Source organism: Arvicanthis niloticus, chromosome 4, assembly GCF_011762505.2.
Source record: "Arvicanthis niloticus isolate mArvNil1 chromosome 4, mArvNil1.pat.X, whole genome shotgun sequence".
Lineage (NCBI taxonomy): Eukaryota > Metazoa > Chordata > Mammalia > Rodentia > Muridae > Arvicanthis > Arvicanthis niloticus.
Window position 1 is genome coordinate 107,074,038 of NC_047661.1, and position 12,833 is coordinate 107,086,870.

At 43.7% G+C, this 12,833-nt stretch overlaps 2 protein-coding genes across 3 annotated transcripts in view; both read left to right on the forward strand.

Moving 5' to 3' along the window:
* Nucleotides 1-8,685, forward strand: part of Cfi (complement factor I) — a 34,138-nt gene extending 25,453 nt beyond the window's left edge. Inside the window, exons 10-14 of the mRNA XM_076933249.1 lie at nt 1,130-1,233; nt 1,404-1,507; nt 6,166-6,443; nt 7,847-7,951; nt 8,273-8,685. Of these exons, the coding sequence (XP_076789364.1) occupies nt 1,130-1,233; nt 1,404-1,507; nt 6,166-6,443; nt 7,847-7,951; nt 8,273-8,490 (809 nt within the window). The 3' untranslated portion in view covers nt 8,491-8,685. The remainder of the gene's footprint in view (nt 1-1,129; nt 1,234-1,403; nt 1,508-6,165; nt 6,444-7,846; nt 7,952-8,272) is intronic.
* Casp6 (caspase 6) overlaps nt 1-12,833 on the forward strand; it is a 169,043-nt gene that overhangs the window by 122,131 nt on the left and 34,079 nt on the right. The gene's annotated exons all lie outside the window — the stretch shown is intronic.

Sequence of the window (12,833 nt, forward strand, 5' to 3'; positions counted from 1 at the left end):
TTCCCCACTGCTTTTAAGAAAAGCAAGCTCATATTCTTGAGAGTTGCTTTTAAAGCCTGGTAAGTTAAAATGGCTGAAGTGACACATTTCCATAGTTCCACACAAAGTTTTCCCTAACAGATAAGAGCTTAGTCAGTTTAGTTTAAACAACTAGATTTCAAGCACCTTCTGAAATGGAAAGTAATCTACATTAGTTGAGTCGACCTGTTCTTTATCAGACATAAATCATGGTAACAGAGATCCCTGAAGCTCTGTATCCTGGGCAGTTGTTCACCAAGAGTGAAACTGAGTTAAAAGATATGAGTCCATAAGAAGGTAGTAATTTATTACAGGTAGCAAGCTTGGCTTTTGATCTTGACTACCCTGCTTTTATTGACTATTTAATTTTTATCACCTTCAATAATATATCAGTTAATTTGGGGGGATTTTAAAATAAAATCCACATGATATTAACTTCTAATTTCTATGGACTCAAATTAGTTAGCAATTTTCTAAATAAATCACTGAGTACAGGATTTGTATCTCTGATCTACAGAAGCCACTGAGAGGGATTTTCACACACACCCCATTTTGTCTACTGAAGATAGCATTTGTTTTCACATTCCATCCATCCTGATTTTTTTTTTACAGGATTCAGTGAATGATGCTGGCTTTCTTAATGCAAGAGTCTAAACCAAAACTTAAGATCACCACACTCTTCCCTAACACAGCTTGTAGGAGAGGGGAGACCAAAGTGAATCTCTCCACATTTGTTCACAGCTTCTTTTCCTTGGGCCCTGACCTCCTGCTAACATGCAAGAGATAATCATCAGTAATAGGAAGTGCACTTTCTCACTCAAATGAATTTCCTGACAAGGCAAATCCAGAGGGAGAATAAAGAAAGCACCCTACATTCCCATCCTGTCCTCCCTTGTGCATTCCCCGAGCCTTGCTCTACTGTGGTTCATTTTTTATTGACAAATACAACACACACACACACACACACACACACCAAGATAGATAGATAGATAGATAGATAGACAGATAGACGAATGGACAGATGGACATATTAGAGATAGAACCAAGAAGTGTCTACCTATAAGCTAATGGTTTCAAGAAAATAATGATACGATCTCTTCCTTTCTTGAAGAAATAAAACGGATAAAGTCCTTATTACCTAAACTATCCTGTGGCATCAAAAGAAACACTCACACTCGCAGGAAAAGAGTGATTGGAGGGAAGCCAGCAGAGATGGTAAGCCTGCATGAAAATTACATGACCTCCAAGGGTCAGACTGTGTCAGAGAACAGTGAGAGGACGGTGTGTTCCCGGGAGACCATGACTATATGTAGAAATGTCCCAGGGTGGCCTGTTGGTGACACCATCCAGTAGTAGAGCAGTAACCACTCAAATGTCTCTCACAGGGAGAGTACCCATGGCAGGTGGCAATTAAGGATAGTGGAAAAATCACCTGTGGGGGCATTTATATCGGTGGCTGTTGGATTCTGACTGCTGCGCACTGTGTCAGGTAAAAATGTCTTCAGTATGTTTTACATTTCTTGAAACATGAGAAATAAATAATAGAGATGGTAGTGGTAGAGAAAAGCTTGCATAAGAAACTGAGTTCTACACTGTTATCTGTTAAATAGCTTCCAGTATTCATGACCTAGACCAGGTCCCTCAGAACCTACTGTGTTCTCCACAGATAGACCAGGTTGCTAAACTCTATTGAGGGCAGAATTTAAATATTGAATGATTTTATTTGGCTCATTTGCCTTGTGTCACCACAAATCTGTCTAGAAGAGTTTATGAGTAAGCATTTGTAAAGGAGTGATAGTAACCTGACATTCCCGCTGGTCTTTCTGTTTAATGTGCATTCTAGGCAGTAAAATGTCCAGTGTTCAATGCTAATTATTTGATATGCTGATCCATCATTGGTTGGCTCACTCTTTGAGTCTGGATAAGTTATTTGCATGTGCAAAGCTGCTTTGAAGGCAAGGCATTGTACCAGATAGGGGTACCACTTCTTTTGCTATTGGGAAGATCCCTGAAGTGCAGCAGGCTGCTCCTGACAGACTTTGAATCACTAAAAAGCAGGCGGTAGGAAACCCACCTGCTGAACACCAATCATGCTATGTATCCCTTTGACAGAGTCTTAGGGTTTTACTGCTGTGAACAGATACCATGACCAAGGCAACTCTTATAAAGAACAACATCTAATTGGGGCTGGCTTACAGATTCAGAGGTTTAGTCCATTATCATCAAGGCAGTAGTATGGCAGCATCCAGGCAGATATAGGGCCAGAGGAGCTGAAAATTCTACATCTGGATCCAAAGGCAGACAGGAGAAGACTGGCTTCACGCAGCTAGGAGGAAGCTCTCTCAAACCCTACGCCCACAGTGACACACTTCCTCCAATAAGGCCAAATCTACTCCAACAAGGCCACACCTCCTGATAGTGCCACTCCCTGGGCCAAGCATATTCAAACCACCACAGACAGAGTTTTGAAATTCTCAGGTCAAAGAATCAGAGTAGATACAATGTGGACTCAGCTTTAGCATGTGACAAATGAGAAGTGCAAGTCACACACATGTTCAGCAGGGAGCATTATTAAGTGGCTATATTACTTTGCTGGTAAATACCATACACTGAGTGACTTTAAAAGCACAGATTTATTTTCTCACTGCTCTGCAGGCTAGAAGATCAGTGCACAGCTTTTTTTTTTTCTTGGAGTCTCTTGGCTTCTGTGTGCTCTCTTCTCATGGCGCCCTTCCTTTGTGGCCTTTCCTCTATACACATGTAGCTCTGAGATTTTGCTTTATCCCTATGAAGACCAAGGCCTTACTGGATTAAGCCCCAACCTGTACAACCCCATTTAACTTTAAATGCCTCTGATTAAAAGGACCATCTCCAAATGTAGTCACACTGGGATTCAGGACATTCAGAATGTATGCAACAAATTCAGCCCACAATAGTGACAGGATTGCAATCCTTCAAGGTCTTGATTTGTTGACAAATCAAGGTCAACTTGCAAAAGAATTTGCAAATCCAAAAGGGTTTGGACTTGAGAGTGAATGCAGTGAGCATCATTTAGTGAGTATTTTTTACGGCCTGGGTCCTAGCTCAGGCACTTTCACATGCGGCCTTGTTTAGCATGCTCAGCAGTCATAAAGGATAACTAGGGTTCCTGCCACTTTGCAGATAAGTGTACTGAACTGAATAAGCTAAATCAATGATTTAGCTGACGCTATACAACCAGTCAGGTGGTAGAGCCAAGACATCATCAGCGTTTGATGACAATTAAGATGAATGCCTTCTTAGCAAATTTTAGGTGGCCTAACTTTCTGAGGTGACATCTCCATTGAATGACGAAGTGTGCGTTGAATAACACCCTGGAAAAAAATGTGTGAAGTGGAATAGCAAGCCCCCTCTTCTACCTTCCCTCTTAAAGATGCTCCTCTCTTAGTTTCCACGACACTGCATCCCCTTGGTTTCTTTCTCTGCCTATACTTCCTCTGCTGTCCTACAGATTTCATCTGTGCTTGCATCACAGAGCCTCTGAACAGTTGGAGTTCCTCAGTGGTCAGCCTGGCTTCCTCTCCTCCTCTGACTGATTCTTCCTAAAGTTATGTGTGGTCTAAAATCTCACTCTAAGGGGACTAAAATGTAGCCACAGTAGAGCCTTTTCTCCAGCTATTGACCTACAGTCAACATCCATCCATAGGTCCTGGCTATATCAAAATTACATTGGGAGCTGGAGAGATGGTCCAGTTGATTAATTGCTTGCTACACAAGGATGAAGACCTGAGTTTAAGCTGAAGAACCCACGCTACAAAAAGTTTTAAGCAGCCGGGCGGTGGTGGCGCACGCCTTTAATCCCAGCACTTGGGAGGCAGAGGCAGGTGGATTTCTGAGTTCAAGGTCAACCTGGTCTACAGAGTGAGTTCCAGGACAGCCAGGGCTATACAGAGAAACCCTGTCTCGAAAAACCAAAAAAAAAAAAAAAAAAAAAAAAAAAAAAAAGTTTTAAGCTGGGTGTGGTGACATGTGCTTAAAATACAGCACTGGGGAGGGAGCTCCTTGGGGCTTGCTGGCCAGCCAGCATGAGATCTTGACCAATGAGATCCTGCCATACAAACAAGCTGGGCAGTGCCTAAGGAACAAAATTTAAGATTTATCTCTGGTGCATCTGCAAACCTGAACACAAATGAATGTGAGCACAGATACACACACATATACACACACACACACACACACACACACACACACACACACACACCAAGAGAGAGAGAGAGAGAGAGAGAGAGAGAGAGAGAGAGAGAGAGAGAGAGAGATATTGAGCTCTAAAGGTCCAAGGCCTATCTTATATGCCAGCTCTTAAATATGGTCGCAGTCCAGTGCTTCCTGTCTTTACAAACACCATTTATGTGGCTGATACAGGTAGAAATTTAAGAATCATCCTCTCTGAGCCTCCCTACAGCAAGGCATTCTTAATGTTTAAGAATGTCAAACCTTGTCTCCTTTTCTATCACTGTCCTTATCATCGATTGCAAGGCTTGCCTCCAGTTGCCTTTCCTACATGCACCCTGTCTACCCACGGTCTGACCTGTCTGTTCTCCACTGTGTAGCACATACAATTCAAGAGCTTTGCAGTCCTCCTCCGATAGGCATGGAAACAAAACTGTCAACACATATAAATCATATGAGGCCATATATGACTTGGCTTTTCTTTCTGTCACCAGTCTCACATTGCTTCCTGCCCATTGAACCACCTACTCTGGGCTCTTTCAGATGCTCAAAAAGCAATCTCTCCCTCTGCAGTTTCTCTTCATAGATCCTTTCCTCTGCCTGGAATGACTGTTCCTGACTCTCTTACCTAGTTAAGGTTGCTTTTTACTCAGATTCAACTCAACCCTTTATTTCCTGTGGAATCATCCCCGAATGTTTTTAATCAAAGCCCTCCTGATAAGTTCTTAAAAGCCTTTCTCCTATCCACTCCCCTCACTCCTCACAGGATATCTCTCTTCAGCATTGTGATCGTTCAGTGATTTGTGTTTTCTAAATGCTTTCTGGTTTTGCTAATTCTGCTCCCCAGTGCCCGGTATACCTGTGTATCTGTGCCCAGGAAGCCATATAAGCAGAGTTAACCTTCAAGGAATAGTTATGATCCCTGAACCTATAATACAACCCAAACCAACATGGATGGCAACATCCTTAGAACACTTAGGTATAAGTAAAAACATCCAAACATCACATTATCTCCTAGGACATTGCTGCTGAACTGTACTGTGACTGAGCCATCATGAAGGAAAGATAAATTCTATTCAGTGTGTGCTATTTGATGAGGAAACAAGATTATAGATGATTTTTAATAATATACACAGGACATAATTTAGGAAGATATTTTGAATGTTCAAGTTTTTGTTCATGGACAGTCCACTTTGTGACATACTTCATTATTTGAAAAGGTCAGACAGTGAGATCATAGGAAGAACTGGGGACTCAGTGCTCTCTCCACTGACCACTCAATCACCCTAGTGTACATGTAATTCTTCAGTATCATATGGTCTTAGTTAGGATTTTACTGCTGTGAACAGACACCATGACCAAAGCAACTCTTTTTTTTTTTTTTTTTTTTTTTTTTTTTTTTTTTTTTTTTTGAGACAGGGTTTCGATGTGTAGCCCTGGCTGTCCTAGAACTCACTCTGTAGACTAGGCTGACCTCGAACTCAGAAATCCACCCGCCTCTGCCTCCCAAGCGCTGGGATTAAAGGCGTGCGCCACCACTGCCCAGCCTCCAAAGCAAATCTTATAAGGACACCGTTTAATTGGGGCTGGCTTACAGGTTCAGAGGTTCAGTCCATTATCATCAAGGGAGGAACATGGTGGCATCCAGGCAGGCATGGTGCAGGAGGAGCTGAGAGTTCTACATCTTCATCTGAAGGCTGCTAGTGGAAGACTGGCTTCCAGGCAGCTAGGAGGGTTGTGAAGCCCACACCCACAGTGTCACACCTACTCCAACACGGCCATACCCTTTAATAGTGCCACTCCCTGAGCCAAGCATATACACTATCACAATATCACTAAGGATTAAAACACTGAGATTTATTCTTTAAAGGAAAGACTACAAAGATGAAGTATCAAGATCCGTTATCTTTTTCTTGATATGGTTCATTTCTCTTACAGACCCAGTAGATATCACAATTACCAAGTATGGACGGCTTTATTAGACTGGCTAAAACCTAACTCTGAGTTGGCAGTTCAAAGAGTGAGCAGAGTTATTGTTCACGAAAAGTATAATGGAGCCACCTACCAAAATGACATAGCTTTGATTGAAATGAGAAAGCTCCCAGGCAAGAAAGAATGTGAGCTCCCCCGTTCCATCCCTGCCTGTGTCCCATGGTCTCCATATCTGTTCCAACCAAATGACAGTTGCATCGTCTCTGGATGGGGTCGAGAAAAAGGTATATGCTTTACCTCCAGGGTTGGAAATTGGATTAGAAATGCATAAAAATGCATGGGAGGCTGTCTAATACTTACAGAAATGTTGTGTACAAGAAAAGTGAGAAAAGTGAGTGCCCATTCAGTAAGGGCTGCCCGCCTGGGCTCACAATCCCATCATCAGAGGGACCACATGGAATTGGAGATGTAGCTTAATGCTTGGGTGCTTGGCTAGCATGTGCAAGCTCCTGGGTTTGTTACCCAGGACTGAAAACAAAAAACCAACTCTGTTCTCATGACGGTGCCTATAATCCCAGAAGCAAGAGAATTGTGACTTCAAGACCAGCCTTGAAGCCAATAAGAGTTGCTTCATTTTTGACCTAGAGGAGTGCTAATTAAACAGTTTTATTTCAAATAGACCCCCTGAGAGAATATACTGTCGAAAGGGGATCAGAGCTGCATATACTGTGTTGCTCACCACAGGGCTGAGACACAGGCAAAGAGAATAATTTGGCATAAGACAGTTGTAATGTATGCAATTAAATTACTGTGATTTTTATATAGTCACTTATCACATTAAATTTTTATCAAGCAACTACTTTGTGAAAGAAGATTCTGGATGTTGGTAAGGACTGAGGCAGGACTAGCCCCTGAGCTCTTGGAACTTCTCATAGTGAGGAAGAAGGCAGACTGACTGGAAAACTGCATCATTTGCATCAAATTCCTGTGAGCTGGGAAACAGAAGAGGGGACCTGGGACAAAGTCTTGCTCCTCAGCCCATCCACCTCTCTTTGGGTGTTAATGCTTCTCTCATTTTCCTTGGGCTGTCAGTCAGTAGCACCCGACCCCTCTCTTTCTACAGACCAAAGGTGTTCAAGTCCTTTGACTTAAATGTGAAGGAAGTTCTATCTCCTTGTCCATCACTTCAGGTCACTTATATAGGCACCTCCTCAAGATCAAAAGCATGTATGTGCTGACAGTGGCATTGTATTTTCTAACTTCTTCAAGGTTGCTTTCTGATGGTAACTTCAAGGAAATTTGTGGTTGCAAGAAAAGACATCAAGGATGCATAGGAGAAGGCCCCATCACTGCCTTCTCTGCCATTCCCCTATGGAGTCCACCGACAGTAGGAGAGGGCTACACCTCAGTCACCACAAGGGTCAGCTTTTACTAACTGACTCCGACCTCAGGCCCCTCCTTCAATAGCCTTCCTTCGCTGTTCATTTAAATTTAGAAAGATAAATCTAGAAACTAGGCATGCGAAGAGACTATGATTTTAATGTGCCAGGGAAGTGTCCTCGGTAATTAATATATATACTAATAAAGTACATTCATTTATCTTCTTAATGATTCACTAAGCTAAGATAATTTTTATTTAGATTTCTCCTTTGCAGCTTCTAAATGTCTCTTTTCTCACTTTGTATAGGTAACCAAAAAGTCTACTCACTTAGGTGGGGTGAAGTTAACCTAATAGGCAACTGCTCTCAGTTTTACCCGGGTCGCTACTATGAAAAAGAGATGCAGTGTGCAGGTAAGTGCCCAGAGGGTAACCTGGGGTACCCATTCTATTAGTCTGCTTTGATTCTTCCCGATTACATCCGAATCTACTTACACAGTGGTGCAAAGCATAAAAGTCAAGCAGAAAAACTATGCTAACTTAGGGAAACAAACAGAAGGTTTACAAATGATTTCCTATACTGCACCTTAATCTGCAATCCCAAGAGGGACCCGTGACAGCCCTGTCAGGAAAGTTTTTAAAAAGTGCAAGTCTTTCTGTGCATCGGTGTGAGGGACAGGAAAGAGGTGCAAGGGTCCTGCAGGATGGAAGAAAATATGCTCTTCTCTCTCTCAGGTACCAGTGATGGGTCCATTGATGCCTGCAAAGGAGACTCTGGAGGCCCCTTGGTCTGCAATGATATCAACAACGTCACTTATGTTTGGGGCATTGTGAGCTGGGGTGAAAACTGTGGGCAGCCAGAGTTCCCAGGTGTCTACACCAGAGTGGCCAATTATTTTGACTGGATTAGCTATCACGTGGGGAGGTCCCTTGTTTCTCAACACAATGTCTGAAGCTATGACCTTCTTCTTTCTACGCTTATTCTTTTAGGAGTTACATTTTAATTGAAATGAAACTGTATAATTAGTTCTCCTCGGAGCTGACAGGAAACAAGTCTTACTGGCTAGTCCTAAAAGTCTCTTCAAAGTTTATGCCATTTTAGAATTCTGCCAAGTAATCCCCAATAAATATTCCAGCTAAGCATACAAGGTGGTTTGCGTTTGCTTATCAGTGCCAAACACCACGCAGCTACACCCTCAGCCCACACAGTTTATTTACAGAGAGTTTGATTACATTGACTATCCAGGAAGGAATGGTGTTTTGACAGTAGTTTAATGACATTAGAATCCCACAAGATGCTGGGCAGTGGTGGCACACGCCTTTAATCCCAGCACTTAGGAAGCAGAGGCAGGCGGATCGTTTTTTATTGGTTTCCTACCTCTTCTCCAACTGTCACCCCAAGGACAGTGTGAGACAGATGAGAGTCCTTATCTGTCCTCCTCTTGCTATACCTCTTGCTCTTAATTCAGAGATGTTCAGCGAACCGGCATTAACTTTAGGATTTGTTTTAAAGCCAACGCTGTTATTGTGAAGCAGAGGGTGGAGATGTCTATCTCCAAGGGGGTTCTTGCTCCACCCCATCCAAGAGCTGCTGCGGTCAGATAATGAGGAGCACAAAAAGGAGATCCTTTATTGTCAGTTTGGGGTCGACAACTTTAAACAATTTGCCATGAACTCACAGTAGCAACCGGAAGCCAGGGGAGATCGGCTACAGCTCTGACAAGTGTTAAAGCTCCAGGACAATGTGTGGAAGATATTTTAGAAGACACCTGTGTGTGGAAACTTAGAAGTGGGAAAGGCTGAAGGCTCAGAACCCCATTCTGCACACTGACTTGAAACCCACATAAACAAACAAAACCCCCAGAATGGACTGGGCTGAAGTTCTCGAGGGCAGTGACTCAGCTTTCCAAGGTGGCTCCACGCAGAAAAAGACCATGTACAGTGGGAACAGGATGTTCTGACTCCAGGGTTTTAGCAGGTCAGAGGTGTCTCTCAGGACTCCAAATCACAGACAACAGAATCCTATATGGTCAGCTTAGTACAAATACAGACTCAGTGCCTCCATCGGATTGGTCTATAGACAAGTCGGTGGGGCATTTTCTTGATCAATGACTGATGTGGGAGAGCTGTGCAACTGGGGGCAGTGCCACTCTTAGGCAGGTGATCCGAGCAAGTCAGGAGGAAAAAAGTCAGAGGAGCAAGCCAGTAAGCAATGTTCCTCCATGGTCTCTGCTTCAGTTCCCACATCCAGGTTCACGCCCTGACTTCTTGCCCTTACTCCCCTGGAACTGTAAGAGGACATAAACCTTCCCATCCTCAAGTTGCCTCTGATCATGATCTTTATCACAGCAACAGAGACAAAACTGAACAGGAGCTCTTAGTATAGTCTTGCTTTTATAACAAACCAAGTTGAAAGTAAAGATGGCAGGAAAGCCCTCACCTACCACAGGAAAGAGACCCCAGGCCATCCTAAAGTCAAAGAGTTAACTAAGGATAATGCAGCTGCTTATTGGTGAGTTAAGAGAACAAGGAGAGCTAAAATAATTACTAGCCTCTACAGCAACTTGACTAACAGCCTGCAGACTGTTACTATCAATGCTACTACCGAAGCTAGAGTCAGAGATGTAGAAAGCAGAGCTTCTACCACCCCCTCCTGGGTGGGCAGCACATGATATACGATTGTCTCTGGTGGGACAGAAGGATGGACACACATCGAGCATGTGTCCCCTCCATTGTCGGGGTGCATCAGAGCTCAGATAACTAATACACCTCACAGCAGCGGCAGCCTTTGTCTAGTCCCCATCATAGCCTTATAAAACCTCTAGACAAGGAACTTCACTGGCTTTTCCTCTTTTAGAGCCCCTCCCACTCTGGGCGTCTACTTTCCTCCATTCCTTTTTTCCCTGTAATTCTTAAGAAAGCATAGCCCACAACTGTTCATACCTTTTTTTTGTTGTTGTTGGTATTAGTTTGTTTTTCAAGACAACGTTTCTCTCTGTAGCCCAATCTTTCCTGAAATTCACTCTGTAGACCTGGCTAGCCTCAAACTCAGAGATCCTCCTGCCTCTGCCTCTGCCTCTGCCACCCAAGTAAAAAGATTAAAAACATGTACCACCATCACCGGGCTACTGTCCCTATCTTTAGTCTTCATTGGCACGAGACAGTAAACTCTGAGTCACTGTTCCATGTCAATCCTAGATGACCATGTCTGGCACCCTTGGGTCATATATAACTGGGAATAGTTGTGAATAGTCTGTCATAATCAAGATTCCTACCTCATATGGGGCTAGGTGGAAAATAAAATATGAAGCTGTGCTTTGCACAACCAATAGTAAGGAAGCTCTTTGGAGATCAGCCTAAGGCACCAGGGGACGTCCTCAGAGGGGAACTTAATCTGATTTATGGAATGTCATAATTATTGTTAATTGCCAACTTGCCAGAATCCAGAATAATTTAGGAGATGAGCCTCTGGTCATGTCTGTGCAGAATTATCTTGCATACATGAATTGATATGAGAAGACCTATCTCAATAGGGGGCGGGACTATTCCCTAGGCAAGGGGCTCTAGACTATAGTACAAAGTTTGGAAAGTGATGCACTTGTTACTCTCTGCATTCCAATTGTGATGCGACCTGCTGCATGAAGCTCCTGTCATTTTAACTTCTTACTGTGATCAAGTGGATCCTGGAATTGAGCTAGAAAAACAAACAAGCAAGCCTTTTTCCATAGGTGTTGTGTAATTATTTAAAAATGGCGGCTCCCAATCTTGCTTGTTCTTAATGGCCGTACTGCCACTGCTCAGCTCGGACTGTCTGCTCAGCTCAAGCTGTCTGCTCAGGTGGTCAGAGACACCAGCCCTGCCACCCACGAGACGCCAGCGTGGGAGATGGCTCTGTCAATCTTCTACGCTGTCTCTGCAAGGCTGGGCATTGCCTAGACCATCCCGCCATCCACGTGGGCCCAGAAAATGAGACTCTAATGTAGGAAAATGAGACTCTAATGCTTAAACATTAATCAAAGGCTTTATATGGTTGGTAATACTCAATAACAAGATGCCCATACAATTAGAGGTGTAACCCAATACCCAACCTAGATATACCAACTACTTTGACTGCTAGAGACACGCACACATCCGTTTCCATGTTCCCCTCTCTCTGGTCTCTCCCCTCCCTTCCCTCTCCTCTTCCTCTCCTTACTTCTCCCACCACTTAGTTGTTGTTGTTATTATTATTATTTTGTGTTTGTATGTGCATGTAGAGGTTTGAGGTTGGGGAACTCTCTTCTCTCCTTCCACTGTGGGTCCCACGTATAAAGAGATTATTAGGCTCACATAGCAAACACTGAGCTTGCTCATTGGTTCTTAATGTTGCTTTTGTCAGAGTACTTCTCACTGCAGCAGGAAAAAAAACAAAGGCATGGAAGAGCTTCCCAAGCAGCTTGCCAAAGGCCTCGTAGCTTGAGGAGCCAGCCACACACACAGGATGGAGAGCAGCTCAGCGTCCCTGGTACTCAGGGAGCATCAGAGAAAAGGACAAGCTGGGTGTGGCCTAGAGCCCAAGAGTTGAAGCCGCTGAAGAATTGCATGAAGTCCAAACGGGAGGCAGGGAGGAAGAGCTACAGGGGAGGGTGGATGGCTGACATGAGATATGGAAGACTGGAGATCCCCAGACTACTCCAAGGGAAACTGAAGAAGATAGAAGCTACCTTGGGAGAGGAAGAGAGTGGCCCTGGTTCTAGATAGGCAAAGGAGGGAAAATACAGTGTCTGGGGACAAAACCAATGACATAGTACCAGGGAGGGGTGGTCTATGGCAATGGTGAGATTTCATCTTAAATATGAGGTGACTGGTATGGCCATGAATGGCAGACAATAAGGAGAAGGGAGGAACTGAATCAGGTTTACGCAGCCATGTTCTTGTGCAGTGTGCAATAAACAAGAAAGGTGCTACCAGAACCTGGCATTTGAGAATGTGATCCCCAAAGACAGAGCGAGCTGGCAAACTGAGTCCTCAGAGCACAGGTTATTGTTAAGGTAAATTAGTTCACCAAGATGTAAATGTGTAAAGAAATAGAAAAGAGAGGGGCTTGGAGCCAAGATGCTAGCACTTGGGAGGATGGTGTGTTCAAGGCAAGTTGGAGGGCAGCCTGGGCCACAGGCCAAGACCGTGTCTCATCAAAATCAACTGAGGGCTGGTCCCAGGTAACCTTATTGCATTTGTCCCGTTTTGGAAGACATACTCCTGCCTCCCTCTCCTCTGACTAATCGGTGATTAGCGTTTTTTCTACAGTATTTTAGAA